The sequence below is a fragment of the Phycodurus eques genome, chromosome 10, assembly GCF_024500275.1.
Source record: "Phycodurus eques isolate BA_2022a chromosome 10, UOR_Pequ_1.1, whole genome shotgun sequence".
Classification (NCBI taxonomy): domain Eukaryota; kingdom Metazoa; phylum Chordata; class Actinopteri; order Syngnathiformes; family Syngnathidae; genus Phycodurus; species Phycodurus eques.
The window spans coordinates 7,863,803-7,883,032 of NC_084534.1; the positions used below are offsets into that span (position 1 = coordinate 7,863,803).

Sequence of the window (19,230 nt, forward strand, 5' to 3'; positions counted from 1 at the left end):
CATTTATACATATTTTAAAGCTCTGCGATTGGCTGGCAACCAGTTCAGGGTGTACCCCGCCTCCTGCCCGGTGACGGCTGGGATGGGCTCCAGCACTCCCGCGACCCTTGTGAGGATAAGCGGCTCAGAAAATGGATAGATGGATGGATATTTTAAAGCTGTGTGAATTTCTCCAGACTATTGTTAATCTCCCCAACACTATTAATCTCTACCACTCTACCATACTCTTATAAACACTTTGTATCAAAACACCTTTTAAACTTCTAAATGTACAGTAATTCACAGTCGTATTGTACACTATTTACATTTTATTCCTTGTAATGTGTGTTGTTGTAATGAATTTATTTTTACCATTTTTCTCACTCTCTATTTTATTTGTATTTGTTTTTTTTACAGTTTTGATGTTTTAGGCTAGGAAATGTTAATTTTACCACAAAAAAAATTACAGCATAAAATCCTGCCAAATGGTGAATTATGTGCAATATGAATATGAAATAAAAGTCCACAATGCATTGAATCCACAATAGGTGGACACTGTATAATACTTGAGTTCATGTGAATGTGAAAGGCCCGGTACGACTGCGTTTGCCGTGGACCACACCACTACTTAGCCAGCAACAGCCAGCCCACAAATTTTGACAGCATGGTGGATCACTTCCTTGAAGTGTAGTGCAGCTAGCTAGCAAGCTAGCTAGCTGCACTACACTTCAGCCGTTCCTCGCGGTTATATGCTTCATTCTGGCGCTGAGCGGCGACCTTGCTGGCCACTGTGGGCTTGCTTCTGTTTACCTATCAATTGCGAGGCTTGTGGCTGTGCTGTTCCCCGCATGTGAAAGCCGGTGAGCTGTCCACCCAGCCCGCAGCAAGCGGCGTCACCTTGCCCCTTTCGAGGAAAAACTCAAACGAAATAACTCCCCCTCCGTAGCGGTGCGAGAGAAATATAAGATAACAATACAAATACAAACCGCATTGGTAGATGTTTTTACACTGCACGTACACTTCTATATGACGCGATTGCTCGCAAGCATCTATGCGCTTACGGGGCTGCCATTTTTGTCTTGTCACACCGCTTTATTTACTATTTACTATTTTTATTTATTGAGAAAAAAAACATACAGTTAGTAAATATTGTATTCATCAATGAGAAGCTACGGATTCGATTTCACTACATGTAAAGAATCTACATAACAAACCATGATGAAAATGTAATCATCTACATGTACTTACTGTGGTGTGAGTGAATCTGGATTTCTTTTTGCGGATCTCTTTCACGCCAAGAAGTTCATGTACAACACTGAGTCTTTGTTATGCTCTGGAGCTGAAAATTATTTCATCCAACTCTGGAATGTTGACTAGCCTAGCTGCCAAGTCATTGACTAAATAAGAAACTCGGTTTGGGGGTGGTTATGTAAATTAGCCCCACTGTTACATAAAGTAGGTGGGCCGGAAGTGCAGAAAGGCTAACTCAAAGATATATTTTCAGAAATAATCAAAAAACAAAAGATTCACTTGGTTGTGTAATTTCGTACTCGATGGGTGGATAGGCCCAACTCTTAGTATAAAAACAATGAAAGGGACATTTTCCATTATTTCCCCTTTAAAGTGCAGAATTTACTTCCATTCTTCACTTCGCCACGGCCCTGTGGTAGGCGCCATACCAATCCCTCACATTGGGTTTATTTTCTACCCAAGCTAAATTGCTATTTATGGCAATCAGATGGCACCGATTCCCGGAAGCCAGAGTTAGTAAGACGGTCTCTTCTGTCTTACTGCTATGGTGCAGAGCGTAAAAACTGTCACCAGCACAATCTCCTCCTCCCTTCCCTATGAGTTCACAGAGCTATTATTCTTATCTGAAAATCTTGGACGCTACAGAGAGGATAGACAAGAGTAGGAGAATGAGAGTGAAAGGGAGGCGCAGAGAGCGACAAAACAAGACAGGAGGGAAAAACAGATTCCTCTGAAGTCAAAATCGATGGTACCAACGTGTTCCAGCAACGCATATTGGCAGCAAAAACGAGGACTCTATTGATTTGTATTTCAATCAAAAATGTAGGTTGTCTACACATATTCTCTTTTGTAATTTCCAGGCTTCCTCGCTATATAAAAACAAAACCGGCTCTATTTTTTTGTGTGCGTACAACAAAAGAAGACTGAGGCATCTTTGACATGATAATTATGTCTTTTTTTAAATTATTATTGTTAAACAGTGCCATGATAAAGTATTGACCCCCTTCTCAAATTCTTATATTTTTGCATACTTTCCCCACTTTAATGTTTAAGATAATCAAACAAATGTAAATATCAGACAAATATAACCCAAGTGAACATAAAATGCTGTTTTTTAATACCTATTTCATTTCTTCTTTTCCTTTCGGCTTGTCCCTTTAGGGGTCGCCACAGCGCGTCATCCTTTTCCATGTAACCCTATCTCTCGCATCCTCCTCTCGAACACCAACTGCCCTCAGGTCTTCCTTCACGACATCCATCAACCTTCTCTTTGGTCTTCCTCTAGCTATCTTGCCTGGCAGCTCCATCCTCATCATCATCCTACCAATATACTCACTATTTCTCCTCTGGACGTCTCCAAAACATCGAAGTCTGCTCTCTCTAACTATGTATCCAAAACATCAAACCTTGGCTGTCCCTCTGATGAGCTCATTTCTAATTTTATCCAACCTGGTCACTCCAAGAGCGAACCTCAACGTTTTCTTTTCTGCCACCTCCAGCTCTGCTTCCTGTTGTCTCTTCAGTGCCACTGTCTCTAATCCGTACATCATGGCTGACCTCACCACTGTTTTATAAACTTTGCCCTTCATCCTAGCAGAGACTCTTCTGTCACATAACACACCTGACACCTTCCCCCACCCGTTCCAACCTGCTTGGACCCGTTTCTTCACTTCCTGACCACACTCACTATTGCTCTGGACGGTTGACCCCAAGTATTTAAAGTCCTTCACCGTTGCTATCTCTTCTCCCTGTAGCTTCACTCCTCCCCCACCACCCATCTAATTTATGCACATATATTCTGTCTTACTTCGGCTAATCTTCATTCCTCTGCTTTCCAGTTTATGCCTCCATCTTTCTAACTGTTCCTCCACCTGCTCTCTGCTTTCACTGCAGATCACAATGTCATCTGCAAACATCATGGTCCACAGGGATTCCAGTCTAACCTCATCTGTCAGCCTATCCATCACCACTGCAAACAGGAAGGGGCTCAGGGCTGATCCCTGATGCAGTCCCAACTCCACCTTAAATTCATCTGTCACACCGACAGCACACCTCACTGCTGTTCTGCTGCCCTCTTACATGTCCTGTATTATTCTAACATACTTCTCTGCCACTCCAGACTTCCGCATGCAGTACCTCTCTGGGTACTCTGTCATAGGCTTTCTCTAGATCTACAAAGACACAATGTAGCTCCATCTGACCTTCTCTGTACTTTTCCATCAACATCCTCAAGGCAAATAATGCATCTGTGGTACTCTTTCTAGGCATGAAACCATACTGTTGCTTGCAAATACTCACTTCTGTCCTGAGTCTAGCCTCCACTATTACTTCCCATAACGTCTTTGTGTGGCTCATCAACTTTATTCCTCTATAGTTCCCACAGCTCTGCACATCACCCTTGTTCTTAAAAATGGGCACCAGCATACCTTTCCTCCATTCCTCAGGCATCTTCTCACGCGCTAGAATTCTATTGAACAAGCTGGTCAAAAACTCCACAGGCCCCTCTCCTAGATGCTTCCATAACTCCACAGGAATCTCATCAGGACCAACTGCCTTTCCATTTTTCATTCTCTTTAATGCCTTTCCAACTTCCTCCTTACTAACCATTGTCACTTCCTGGTCCACCACACTTCCCTCTTCTACTCTCCCTTCTCTCTCATTTTCCTCATTCATCAACTCCTCGAAGTATTCTTTCCATCTATCTAGAACACTACTGGCACCAGTCAACACATTTCCATCTCTATCTTTAATCACCCTAACCTGCTGCACATCCCTCCCATCTCAATAATTTCAATCGGTTTCAAGTCTGGATTTTGACTAGGCCACTTCAAAACCTTCCTTTTTTTTTTTAAAGCCATTCAGAAGTTGACTTGCTGGTGTGTTTTGGATCATTATCCTACTGCAGAACCCAAGTTTACTTCAGCTTAAGGTTACAACCTGATGGCTGTACATCCTCCTTCAAGAGCAGAATTCATGGTTTCATCAATCACAGCAAGTTGTTTACGTCCTGAAAGAGTTAAGCAGCCCAAGACCATCACACAACCACCACCATGTTTGACTGTTGGTATGATGTTCTTTTCTGAAATGCTGTGCTATATTTATGCCAGACGTAACGAGACACAAACCTTCCAAAAAGCTCAACTTTCATCTCGTCAGTCCATATAATATTCTCGCAAACGTCTTGGGGATCATTCAGATGTTTTTTTTTTTTTTACAAGGACAAGCCTTTAGGTTCTTTTGGGTCAGCAGTGTTTTTTGCTTTGGAACCTTTATGCCATTTTTGCCCAATCTCTTGCTTATTGTTGTATCATGAACACTGACCTTAACTGAGGCAAGGGATGCCTGCAGTTCTTTAGAAGTTGTCCTGAGTTCCTTTGTGGCCTCCTGCATGAGTCATTGCTGTTCTCTTGGGGTAATCTTTGTGGGCCAGCCACTCCTGGGAAGGATCACCACTGTTCCATGTTTTCTCCATGTGAGGATAATGGCTTTTTTTTTTTTTTTTGGTCCTGTTCGGCTGTTAGGTCAAGCAAAATGAAGGATCTGTATCCCTTTTATGCCGGAACAGTTTTACTGTGTCACAGTGGAGTTTTTAAGCACCGAATTGTAAGGCGCAGTCATGAGTTATTTGTCGCAATAAACGAGTGGTCCCATACACAGCTAAAAAAATCCCAGGGGTGTGTGCCTGCGGACACATGCAAGTGAATTGACGCATGGCTTTTGTAACCCTTTCCAGACTGATAGATGTCAATTACTTTATTTCTCAACTTTTCTGGAATTTCTTTGGATTGTGTCATTTTGTTGGAGCTTTTTTAGATCTTTGGTCCAACTTGATTTTGTCGGGACAGATTCTGTTTAAGTGATTTATTGATTGAACAGGTCTAGACGTAATCATGCTTGGGTGTGATGAGTGAAAATGAACCAAATTAAACAGAAATTGTGCAATTATTTAATTCGTGATTTAACAAGGGGGGTAAATATTTTTTTACATACACACACAAACAAACACACACACGTATATATATAAATCATGCATACAGTGGCCGAAATATGTATTTAACACATCACCATTTCTCTAACTAAATATACTTCCAAAGGTGCCATTGACCTGAAAATTTCACCAGCTGTTGGGAACAACCCAAGTAATCCATACATATAAAGAAAGTACACCAAATAAACTCAGAAATATAGTTGTGTGTAAAAATGTGAGATGACACAGGGAAAAGGTATTGAACACATGAAGAAAGGGCTTCCAATCATTCACATGCACTGAGATGCAAAGCACAAATAAAAATTTAGGGCTAGGTTGATCTATAGCAAAAAGGTTTACGATGAGAGATGCATATCTGATTCACATAAAATTATGTAATTTATTAATTTGTGCCGTGCTCTGATAAAAACGAGCTATATAATTGGTTTCCAAGAAACATGAAAGAAACTCACATTTATCCTATTTAACTAACTATTACGCCTCTAATTTCCTCTTCAACACTGTCGTCATTCCCTTGCCAAAGACTCTAGTGTTGGCACCATCAGAGCTACCTAGTTTTTGCCTTTTTCCATATAATTGCTTCATGATTTCCCACACAGCCTTTTGCAGATGTCGGCTGGAGGCTGCATTTACCTCCATTTGAAGGTCATGATTCAGAACGCTATTAGCTCACATCTATTTTGTTGTGAAAAGTATGAGTGACTTCATAAGAGGGCAAAAACATGGAGGTGGTGTAATTAACCCTTTGAACTAGTCATCTTTTTGGTCTTTTAGAAAGTATATTTCCTGAATCTCATTTTATACCACGTGAACATATGAAGGTAATTGACAGCTGCATGAGTGTATTGATGAGACGCAGATCAAAGTGCAAGAATTTGTGCAAATATTAAAACTTCTTCATTCAAATAAATCAGCATCTGCCCATTGGAGCAACTATGAGATTCACAAAGTTCCCCACACAGACAGATCTTTGTTATGTGTATGAGAATGGACAGACGTGCACAATGTGACACACAAATGTATGTTTGATGTAGTTGCACCAGTCCACAGAATGAGAATTAATTCAGCCTGTATGACCATACTAACATAGCCTTAAACCGAAGAGAGCTGGCTCTCCCTACACCCGTTTCGACCTACATGGATAAATGTGTCCACAAATTTGATACATGCATTGTAAGGAACAGAAAATAGTTAATGACCCTCATGGGGATAAGTTGAATCGAAAATGGGCAGATGGAACAGAAAGCATTTTTTGTTTTCTTGCTTTATTTCAGTTACTGTATGTTCTGGGCTATGGTTTTGGGCTATTTGTTTCAGCTCAAGACCCAAAGTAGAATTTGGTTCCTCCCCAGTAACATTTATATGATACTGGCAAATAAAAGTAGAAGTGACAAAAAGAACAAAACAGACATGCATTTTTTGCAGCAAACATAGAAGAAAGAAAAGAAAATGTGTAACTGCTTTGACGATCAATATAATTTGACTCTGACTCTTACAGCCCATAGCACTTGACTTACTTAAAGCTTTGAATAAACCTAAATAACAATACATCAACATTATTTCACATCTGGTGTGTTGCAAGAAATCAATACAAACATGTAAAAAAAGTATTCAAATAAAAATGAGGACAAACTGAATTCCAACAACGGCCTCCAATTACTCATGTACAGTAGTCCGCAACAAAATTCGGCCAGGACTTTACTCAACACGCAAGCATTACAAACAAACAAATGGCCCAAACCTCAATTAACAGAAAATTCGAAGAACCCAAACATGCATGTAAAAAACTTACAGTACATAAGACAGTATTAGTTCTGACAAAGAATGTGCCATCTATCAACTACCCACATTTTACTTGCTACTCCCACAGAGAAAGCAAATGCAAAACAGGCTTGCTTGATGGAAATGAGGCAGGGCGTTTGAAGAATAAAGGAACGTAGTATGGTTTGGTACAAAGACTAATAAAATAAAGAGAAATGATGTGGCTCATCATCTCTACATGTATTCTATCGGCTCACTACAGACGGCTGGCCCCGGCTGCAGAGATGAAGCACTCTCTGAAGGTCAAGAGAGACCTTCATGAGTCTAAGGCAAAATGGCATCCAGTCTATCACATGCATAGACACGTAATCCCCCCCAACCTTCTTTACACACGCACACACAGTTGTTGGGACTGGACATACTTATGGAAGGCATTTCACTTGGTTTGGAGCCTAAAGCTGGGCTGCTGCAAAGTAGATATGGCTCCTTGCCAGATTTTCCTTGTGTGGTCTAATTGGGGTCATGTAGCGAGTCATTTTGTGAGAATAACTTTTAGAGGCGGGACAAAACAATAGGAAAACCATACTGGTGTTTATCTGTTTGGGGCATGATCCTACTTAAATTTATCTTCTACTGTACAGTTCATGTTTTTTTTTTATCCTGCAAAAGCTAGTTCAGTTTATAATAGTACAGTAAAAAGGCAATAAATCAAATGTGTTGGGATGACGCCAATATGGAAAGACACCTCATCTCTTCAGATGTGAGAGCAAATAAAGGAATGAAGCCCACTCGCCTCCTCCTCGCGTCTTCCAAATCCGTTCAAACAGTCCAGTCCTCTGGATTCATGGAGATTGTTGCACGCTCGGAAAAGGAATCATCTTATGTTGTTCTTTCTTTCGTAACACAAGAAAGCTGAACAGATGAGAATGCTAACAATTCAAATCAATGATTTGTAACATTAAAGGGGACTAAAGCAAGGTTCTCCACCCATGGCAGCTATCTGAGTAAAAACGAAACGAAAAAAAAACAACAACAAAGATGTTATAAGGTGTTTTTTTGTATTTAAAAAAAAATAACACTCCAATATTGTACTTGCAACTGGTTTTGTGCCGATGACAAAATTTGAATTGCCGTTGCATGACGTCGCTATGTCGCAGCTGTGCATCCATTCATTTTCTGAGCCGCTTCTCCTCACTAGGGTCGCGGGCGCGCTGGAGCCTATCCCAGCTATCTTCGGGCAGGAGGCGGTGTACACCCTGAACTGGTTCCCAGCTAATCGCAGGGCACATACAAACAAACAACCATTCGCACTCACATTCATACCTACGGACAATTTAGAGTCTTCCATCAACCTACCACGTATGTTTTGGGGATATGGGAGGAAACCGGAGTACACGGCAAAAACCCTCACAGGGACGGGGAGAACATGCAAACTCCACACAGGCAAAGCTGGGATTTGAACCTCGGTCTTCGGAAATGTGAGGCAGACTAAGATAGGCTCCAGCACTTCTCCTAGTGAGGAGAAGCAGTACAGAAAATGGATGGATGGGTGAATCTGAAATGATCAAAATGAATGTGAAACTATATAATTAGAATTTTCATTGCAGATAAAATAATCTTACATTCAGATTTATTGGACTTCAGTTCCAGACTAAGCAATTTAATTGCAAATTATACAATTCAGATTCTGTTTTTAAATGCATTGTTTCAAATTAGATTGTTACAAATTCAAATGATTTTTTTTTCAAGTTCAAATGTTTAATCCAATTATTAAAGTTTAGCAATTCAAATTCACATTTAAATAATTCAAATTTAGGTTCTGCTGGCGCATATTTCAGCCCATACGGTCAGACCAACGTTTGTAAACTACGTGGTGGCTCGACACAATCCCATACTGGCCCCCAGACAACCGTTAATGTCAGACCCATTTATAATTTTTTTTTGTCTTTTTACTGTTTACTTTATTCTGTATGTGCGTGTTTTTTTTGTTTTTTTTTGCTTCCCCTGAAAATCAACGTCTCCCTGTTCCATTTCTAAAACACCATAATAAAAAAATTGGATTATATTTTCGAAACACAAACTAACAAAAAAGTATGTCTTAGTGAGGCAACATATTGAACGTGTGTTTGAAGACTTCTGAATTACACAGTTGCCCTGCGATTGACTGGCGACCAGTTCAGGGATTTTCTGGCGACCTGTTCAGGGTGTACCCCGCCTCTCGCCCGAAGATAGCTGGGATAGGCTCTAGCACGCCCGTGACCCTAGTGAGGAAAAGCGGTTTGGAAAATGGATGGATGAATTACACAGTGCTCCGTTAGGTGAAACACCTCACAGTTTTCATTGCTGACACTGACCAAGTTGCAGGGGATGGGGGGGGCGGGGTAAGAGAGAAAGAGAGAGAGAGAGAGAGAGAGAGAGAGAGAGAGAGAGAGAGAGAGAGAGAGAGAGAGAGAGAGGAGATAAGGTGCCTGCTCCAGCCCTTGGAGGAAGATGATGGGTTTACACAGCGATGTGAAATCGCTGGAATATTTCTTTTCATGGTTTATCTCACCACAGTGGGAATCTACAGAAACCACAACTTCGATTCAACTTCTTTATGCCTGCCTGTGTACCACCGCCTCCTGCTCCAGTCCCGGCCCATCTCACAGCAAAACGTCTCCATCACAGCATAGGATGATTAATTCAGAGAAACTCAACAGAAGTGCGGAGATTTTTTTTTTTTTTTTTTTTTTTAAGTGAGTTTTACAAACAAAGGTTTTATGGACCACAGACCCATAATTTTTTTATACGGTTATGCTTAAAACATAGTCACTGATGATGTAGTGGGACATTTGCATGACTTTGGTGCAACCAGCATAGGTTGAGTTTCCACTCGGTGACTGTGTGAATGTGAGTGCAAATGGTTGTCCATGTCTACAGTATACAGTATGTGCCCTGCGATTGACTGGCAAACAGTTCAGGGTGTAGTCTGCCTTTCGCCCCAAGTCAGCTGGGATAGGCTCCAGCACCCCATGACCCTGAACAGGATAAGCAGAATTGTGCATGGATAGATGGATACTAACTACTTTGTGCTTCTCCACACAAATCAAGGTTCATTAAGACATGGCTGGATGAGTTTGGTGTGGAAGAACAGAAATGGGCCGCATTTATACCCCAACAAACACATCTCTTAAACATCAATGACCTCTAACCCCACAACACTTTCTGATGAATGGACAAATTACACAGGCACACTGACATCTTGAATCTTTCGAAAAGAGTAGGTATATGAACGTTCCCATTACAAAGACATTCCCATCCAATGAAGTTGGGACGTTGTGTTAAACATATGTAAAAACAGAATACAATGATTTGCAAATCATGTTCAACCTATATTTAATTGAATACACTACAAAGACAAGATATTTGATGTTCAAACTGATCAACTTTCTTGTTTTTAGCAAATAATCAATAACTTTGAATTTTATGGCTGCAACACGTTCCAAAAAAGCTGGGACAGGATCATGTTTACCACTGTGTTACATCACCTTTTCTTTTAACAACATTCAATAAATGTTTGGGAACTGAGGACACTAATTGTTGAAGCTTTGCAGGTGGAATTCTTTCCCATTCTCGCTTGATGTACAGCTTCAGCTGTTCAACAGTCCGGGGTCTCCGTTGTCCTATTTTACGCTTCATAATGCGCCACACATTTTCAGTGGGAGACAGGTCTGGACTGCAGGCAGGCCAGTCTAGTACCCGCACTCTTTTACTACAAAGCCACGCTGTTGTAACACGTGCAGAATGTGGTCATTGGAATTGGGGTTGTACATAAATGTAAATATGTTACTTTAAGAACTAAAAAATGACATACAAAATGAATTCGGAAACCAAGGTAGGAGTAAAGAGCTAGTTGCAACACCATAGTCAAATGAAAGTAAACACGGACAAAAGGACACAATGTATTTATTCACACTAGAGATTAATGCAGAATAAGGGTTAATTAATGATACTCAGAAAACATAATGTAATCACATACACACCGCCCACACATGACAACAACAACTCCCATTTCACCTCAGCATGAGGCCCGATGTGACTGGAAACACAAGCCTGGTTCACACTGAGCCTGCTGGGCCATAGCTCTTTGGTCCTTCCCCAATCGCTCACTGTCATTTTCTCCAGGGAGACAACAACCACGGCCTCCAGTGGTCCTACACCCCCCTCACAAGCTCCGTAGCGGCATAGACCTAACATTATATCATACCTGATCCATTTGTTTTCTTGAAACCTGACAGTTTCAGGTTATACATACCGTGTTTTGGTGTTACTATTAAAATAGAATTTCTCTCGCTTAGCGTCCTACTATATCGAAAACAGGCCTTTGGTAAATCGAGGCAGTGCGCATTAATCACTGCACGAGCACGGACGCTGCTGGAGCCCAACGAGTGGCCGATTTGGAGGACTGCATATATTTGGAGGACCAAGATACATCAGTAGAATAGTGGACTTTTTTGACTTGGTTAACATTGTGTGGGGCAATAAGGACACCTCGGCCCATTTCTGAACACGTAGAAACCTTGAGCCCCGAGACTCATGCCAGCTGCTACTACAATCTGAATCAAACTTCAAGAAAAACAAGAAAAAAGATGGGCTGCAAAAATAAAGAGTCTTGGTAAAGTGCGTATTGTTTACTGCAGTTTTCAGTGTTAACATGGGGGTAAAGGACTGCACAATATATCATTTGAGCATCATCATCGCAATGTAACTGTGCACAATCTGTGTCACATAGCAGGGTCCAGCGCACTGTTGGTTTATTGATATGCAGTCAATCAACTGCAATCTTAGTTAGTGACCAGTCGAGGGACCTGGTTGAACATTTATATATGTATTTTTTTTGTTTGTCATGAATGAGGACACGGGACACAATTACACACCTTTATTTAGTGTATCGCAATTCAGAATGTGACGAACGAATGCATGTCACAACAGATTACACGTAGGGGGAGGGGGAGAGCCACTGCATTATTGAAGATACAAAGTTCAGCTGTACACAACATTGTGTTTCTCTTAAACTAATGAACTCAAATTTAGAAATACTAATGCATATGTTAAAACATAGTTGTAAAATAACAGATTGATTAAAAACAAATGAATAGTGTTAGGAATGTCCAAATGACTCTCCAGTATAACTGGGCATGAAAAGAAATAACTTTAACTTCATGTCTGGACGGACTATTGCTGGACGTGTATGTTATCCTGTATTTTATATTTTTGTATTTAATATACTACTGTGTAAGTGTGTGTATATATATATATATATATATATATATATATATATATATATATATATATATATATATATATATATATATATATATATATATATTTCCAGACTCGATAAATTCTCATCTCAAGCGAGCTAAGGAGCAAAACAGCTCGCTTGACCGCGGCGATGTCGTTTAAAACGTCAGCGCCTGCCTCAGTCAGAGTTGTTGTGTGTGTTAATTCCCAATTAACACACACACGGGAAAGTTAACTGATTACTAAGCCTAACTTCAGCGGCACACCTTATTCAGCCAGGAGTTGACTACAGCAAACGTATTTGAAGAGCTCGTCTCCAGCGCCTTCAGCGGACCAACCACACGGTCCTGCAGCTCGAGGGTGAGCCTTATTTTTCATAATTTCAGAGGCATAAAAAGAATAAATAAATAAATTATACTACCGTTTAATCGTGACAGATTGGGGAGAAATATATCATCCTAAAAAATGTGTTATCGTGACAGGCCGATTGCAACCCAAATGTGATCAACATGACAAAACAAAAAGCCTTGCACCTCGTGCAAACTCCTCCATGGACCAGAAATAATGAATACTGAATTTCCTCACTGTTCATTCTTTTGGTAGTTTTATAATTTTGTTGAGTTCAAAGATTGATATAATATGTGAATGAGTAAATGTCTCACACAGTCTAAAGAATTCAAAGATTTTGAATTATCTTTCAGTTATACAGTATAGAACTCTGGGCTGCGGCAGAGATTGATTTTTCTACTACAGCAGATTCGCCAGCACATTGAGGAGACACGCAGGAGAAAATGCAGCATAATTTCTCATGGCAGGAATGAACCTCGCAGTAGATGCAGAACACTGGCTGCTCTGAAAATAAATGGAGCAAATGAAAACAGAATTGCGGTTCTCCAAAAATCCAAAATAATGAGACGCTGGGAAAACGAAAATAAATAGTAAAATACTTCACTTTTTCCATGTGTGGCCATTTGCTACAGGAAGCAACGAGACATATATTTCTGCAACTATGCAAATTACAATATGTTTGTACTCATCAATATATCAATATGAAATGACAACCACCGCAGAGGGAAAACAGACATTTTAACCCATTTCTACAACTGTCTGCTTCATTATCCACACCTTCATGTGAACTGTGTTGCTTATGTTTCACAGCCACGACCACAGCGCATGCTGACCTTCTCCAGGGGTGATGAAGAGAGACACACCATAATAAATGCCCTGCACTTAACACTGTACAAGTGAAAACCCACACTTAATCGATCTTTCTATGAGGATGATGAAAAGGGGGGGGAAAAAAAAAAAAAAAAAAAGTCAACAAACGAGATCCAGCAGCAGCGGACATACCTTTGAGAAGGTTCTGGCCGTGCAGCACAACCCTGGGAACTATCACGATGTAGAAGTTCTGGGAGAAGCCTGACCTGCATGGAGGTTTTACGGACAGGCCCATCTTTCTCCCCTGTGAAAGAAAATGGCCTGTTAAGAAGCATCAGCAAACTGACTGGCATGGTCATAAACTGATTTCAGAGCCTTTTTAAGACTTGTATCGAACACATTGCTTACTCAGGCTACTTTGAGCGATAGGTGACAAATGCTCCAAAAAAATTCAAACAGATGAACTTGAAGATTGCTATTATCGTTGTAACAACTTTCAACATCATTGAAAATGACAAGCATGGTGCTCATTTCCTCACAGGAGATGCTAGTAAATCAAATATGTCGTCACTTAACCTACAACAAGGGAGACCTTACATCAGGGGTGTCAAACTCTTTTTTTTTTTTTTGTTTCGGGCCGCATTGTAGTTATGATTTTCCTCAGAGGGCCGTTAGAACAGTGAAACCATATAAATGTTTAATCACCAAAACATATTATTACCATTACACAACAAACTGAGGGATAACTAGTTTTGAAATCAGACAAGGATAATAGTTTGTTCAAGTATTGTTTAAGTTACTGTAGAAGAAGGGTTTGGTAACAGAAAAAAGCAATATCTCAACATTATTGTTTATAATTATGACAATTTGGAATTTGGGTACAGATTTTAGCAAAACTCAGGGAAGTTGACGAGCATGATTTGCTTTCGCGGGCCACATAAAATGAAGTGGCGGGCCACCTCTGGCCCCGAGCCTTGAGTTTGATATCAATACCTTATATAAACAAAAATGGTGTATTTCTCAGCTGGTACATTCACAGTTATACACACTGCCCACGACATCAAGTAAAGCTGCACAATCATATGAGATCCAATAAAAATACACAGGGTTCGGTGATGTGACCCGATTTGTATGTAAATTGTAACGCGGCGTAGTCTAACAAATAACTAAACTATCCGACACTACGCAGTAGATAAGTTAGCATGACAGTAAATATGTGCATGAAAAACACCTTACGGCAATAAATATGAAACAAATCACATGACAAACAGTAAGTACGGCAGTAACTGAGAATGACTTTCTGTGTCGCGTCACGCTATTGTATACCAGGAACGTCACAAACCGAGGAACCCATAATTGAATCGACATCAAGACAACCGTGATCCGATTGACACAATATCGAGGGACAGGTGTTCATTTACCAATACCGTTATAATCATGGTTGCAGTTTGCAGTTGTACTTGGAGTTGGTACTAATATTTTGTTGATTTGTGACATGAAAGGGTCGACATCAGTGATTCCCAGCCAGTGTGTCGCAGCACATGCATAGTGTGCCGTGAGAGATCGTCGTGTGTGCCACTTGAAATGATCTGATTCAGTCAATTGGTATTTATTAACGACAAATAATGTAGCTCTGTTCATTAATCTACAGCAGTGATGTATAGTGGCAGGCAAAACAATGAAATGCTCTTGCACCAGATAGAAGGTAAGCTGCATAATTAACCTGTCTATCGACTTTTCCAGTGACATTTTTGTTTAGTCATGTGCAGTTAGATTTGTTTTTCGACTTTTGACTGAAAGAAAGGTCGGCAGACAATGGTCTACCTACTATGACCATATTTTATGATTTTTGAAGTATGATGATGCACAGATGCAGTGCAGTTCAATAACACTACTCAACTGCAACGCCACAAGTAGAAGCGGATCTGGAAATTATCCGGCAGTGTCAATAAAAGATGAGCGTTATTTCAATAGCTCTTAAAATAGAGAAGAGAGTGCAGGTGTACCTAACAAAGTGGTCGGTGAAACTCACTACAGTAAGTAGGCTATTAGCATTTGGGCTGACTTGCGATAAAAACAAGCTGTGCGTTGTTTTTTGTTTTGTTTTTTTACGATTGATGATTTGCCCTTGAAATGATCATGGAGAGAACTAAAAAAAAAAAAAACACGCCGAACTCACCAAATAAAAGTTCAGTCTTAAATAAAATGGACACGGCGGTGCGTAAATGTGCATGGAGCAAGTTGTTAACAGCCACTGTAGAACAAGGAGCCCTTTTTTTAAAAAAATAAATAAATAAATGAATACCAAGAAAATCCACTCTGCAGCTAAACGGTGAGAGTTGCTGGTGACTTTTTTTCAGCCCGATTCGGCTAACAAACCCACATTATTCTGGACATTAAAGTCGCTCGACGCTAGTGCTGCTTTTTTTTTTTTTTCACCGCACCGCACCGCACCGCACCGCACCGGTGGCACAACGGGAGAAAGTGCTCGTTCCACGGCCACGCTCATGCATCTCGTGCACCGCACCATGCATGCAGCAGCAACAGCAGCAGCAGCACCACTCCCGCAACACATAAAGCAATTAACTCATCTTACCGAGGATGCTGCGGCGAACAAGGTGCACGCCAGGATGATGCTACCTATGTTCATCTTCGCAAAAAAAAAAAAAAATGTTGAGTCGATCGGGGAAATGAGAGTCTTACACTTTGGGCAATAGACCTCGGTAAATTCCCGGAGCTTGGCTCTTCTTCTCGAGAGTATGGCGAGAAAAACGTGTCTACTAAAGTGTCGCTGACAAGAGAGAGATGCTGAGCGCTCAGCTCCGGTCACAGAAGGAGCCGGTACCGCGTCACTAAATAACCCCTCCTACCTCCTACAAAAGGGGCGCAAGGCAGAGCAAAGTGCCCAGTGTGCACTTCCGCCACATGTCCCCTAACTACTAACCAAGCCTAGGAAAATAATTTTATGCGCTATCAGTGAATGCTGAACGAGTCGATTCATCATGTCCTTGTGTTTAAAAAAAAAAAAAAAATAATAATAATAATAATAATATAAAATAAATCTACGTGTATTTATTTCGTCATGATTTGGGCCATCAAAATGACAGAGCTGTCGTTGCAGCTCAACAAAGCAGACAAAATACAATGAACAGCTCTCTGTTTAATTAAGTGAAGTTGGTTACGACTGCAAATTATAACCACAAGAAATAACACATTGTCAAATGAATTCTTTGTCGTTCAAAGTTGAGCATTATCTCCTGGTCGATAAATTCGAATATCGTGGAAAGGTGAAACCACGCAACACAATAATTAACACATTGGTAGATGAATAGCCTACTTTTTGTCAATCAAAGAACACTGGCTTATTTCTTGGTCCATAAATTCAAATATTGTGGTAATCTTGTTTCAGTTGTTCAGTTTAAAAAGTGAACCGGTTTTTGACACACACAGATTGAAATATACTGATATAAATTGTTTGAAGTAATTTTGATTATTAATTATAAACAAAACAAAAACAAAACAACAAAATATATATATATATTATTTAATCTCCATTTCACTTTTTGAATTGAACTACTAAAATAAATGAACTTTTCTGAGATATTCTACTGTAATGTATTAAGTTGCACATGTACAGTATGTAAAAGCATACATTTCTTGATACATCTTTTCATTTGGATCTTGTTAGATTATGAAAGTTCTCCTATTATTATTGCGTGAATAACACAAGACAAGCATTCAGTCCAATCCTTTTGTGTGTCAAAGACATTTGTGTGCATGCCATCTGACAAGCATTCAGCAAAGTCTGTATTTGTTACCATGAGTATAGGCTGAATGCTCAGACAAGGATTCAGACCGTGCATAAGCGAGTCCATAATAGTTTTGTGTAAAGGCCGGGATACTAGCATTCACACTGAAGTTCTATTGTGGAATTCACTGTAATGCTAATGTACATCAAAATGTCTATGGAGCCTAGTATTTAGACAAATAAAAATGTACAGCATATTAAAAAAATATGTGTATTCTACATATTGCCAGTCCTGCAAATATTATGGGTCAAATACAGTCTTTGTTGGATTGTTGAATAAAATGTGTCAATACTGCATTTCTTGGATTCAAACTAACTCAAATAACAAAATAATCATTTTCTCACTCAAAACAGACAGGCGCTTCTGAAATACTATTGACTTTTACCATTAGAAGAAAGGCAAGTGAATAAAAATAGCACTAACAAGAGAATGATATGGCAACAACATTGCTGGAATATCTTAGTGTGGAGTTCTAAGCCTCTAAACCGACTGCTCTGATCATGACTTTACTACATGGTAACAGCCCCAAGGCGGTATTTTTTGCATGTTGCCTTAGTATGGCTGTAATATGGGCCTGTGGTAGTAGTATTTCTCAGGCATCTTCCTTAAATTTTGTAATATATCATATTTGCGGTACATTACACACAGGCTATGTGGCAATGTCATGGAATAGCGGCGCACACAAGTATCCAATCAGATCATTCCGGATTTCCGATTTCTTTGTTGTTTTAATGAAATGATTAACTTCTTGAAAGTTTCTTCCTTTTTCAAATAAATATGTTTTTCTTTTTTTTTTTTTCAACAATCTGTCTAGATTGACATTGAATGATAAATTATACTCAATGCCATTAGCTATCTTGTTAATAGTTATATATGGGAAAAATATGCCACTGTCTTGGTGTGTATTATTGTACAGGCATCAAGAATAATGAGACTTTATATTGTAGGTCAGGTAACAGTTGTTCTTTGCGAACTCCCCTGAAATAATTGCCTGGCAACTGTGTGAACTATGCCTTTAACTGGTCTCACAATTTAATAATGTTGACATTTCCGAAGCCTCTGATCCATGCCTCAATTTCCATATCTGAGAGGTCATGACAATTTAATCCCATCAAAAGGAATAGGACAGTACTGTAGTGTCAATCACCATAGCGCAGCATTTCCAGCGGATATAAAAAGTCTACACACCCCTGTTCAAATGCCAGGTTTTTGCAAAACATTCAAAAAAAAATGACACCAAGATAAATCATTTTTTATAAAAATCCCCCGTTAATGTGACCTATTAACTGTACAATGCAATTTAAAAAAAATTATCTCACAAAATAAATAAATAAACAACTGAAATAATGTGTTTGCACAAGACCAGACTCTGTAACGGTGTAAATAATACCTCCAACTCACACAAACACACACACACCCACAGACTGAAGGAACAGAAGTTGCATTTGCATAAGGTTCAGCTTCATTAGCTCATCATAAACCACCATAGGAATTTCAAATATAACTCCAAAATATAACATTTTGTTTTATTTGGTGTCCCAAATTAGCTCTTATAACTGGGATGTGGCTGTTTAAAAAAAAATAAAGTAACTAATCATATGTAAAGTCACATTAAATGGTAGTCAGCACACTACTGCCAGTATTTAAAGCACCTTTGGTTAACCTTAAATAAAATTCAGATTTTGTCATAAGTTTTCTTGACATTTTTCTGCTTTCTAGCAGAGGCCTGAAGGTCTGAGGATAACACTGACTAGTATTTGGAATTGTTTATAATCCTCTCCACCTTGATTAAGGCTCCAGATCCAGCTGAGGAAAAGCAGCCCAAATGCTGTTACCACCATACTTCACTGTAGGTATGGTGTTATTTTGGCAATGAGCAGTGTTGTTTCTGCCAAACATACCTTTTGGAGCTAAGGCCAAAAGGTTTATGGTTGGTTTTATCAGACCATGAGATTTCAAGTGTTTTTTTTGTTTGTTTGTTTTTCTATGCCATAGCCTAGA

At 39.7% G+C, this 19,230-nt stretch overlaps 1 protein-coding gene across 2 annotated transcripts in view; it reads right to left on the reverse strand.

Annotated features, from left to right (window-relative positions):
* Nucleotides 1-16,085, reverse strand: part of cdh4 (cadherin 4, type 1, R-cadherin (retinal)) — a 221,371-nt gene extending 205,286 nt beyond the window's left edge. For both annotated transcript variants that reach the window (XM_061688683.1, XM_061688681.1), the window contains exons 1-2: nt 16,017-16,085; nt 13,613-13,724 (exon numbers count right to left, since the gene is read on the reverse strand). In XM_061688683.1, coding sequence (XP_061544667.1) covers nt 13,613-13,724; nt 16,017-16,070 — 166 coding nt within the window. In that variant the 5' untranslated portion in view covers nt 16,071-16,085. The remainder of the gene's footprint in view (nt 1-13,612; nt 13,725-16,016) is intronic.
* Nucleotides 16,086-19,230: the final 3,145 nt, after the last annotated feature.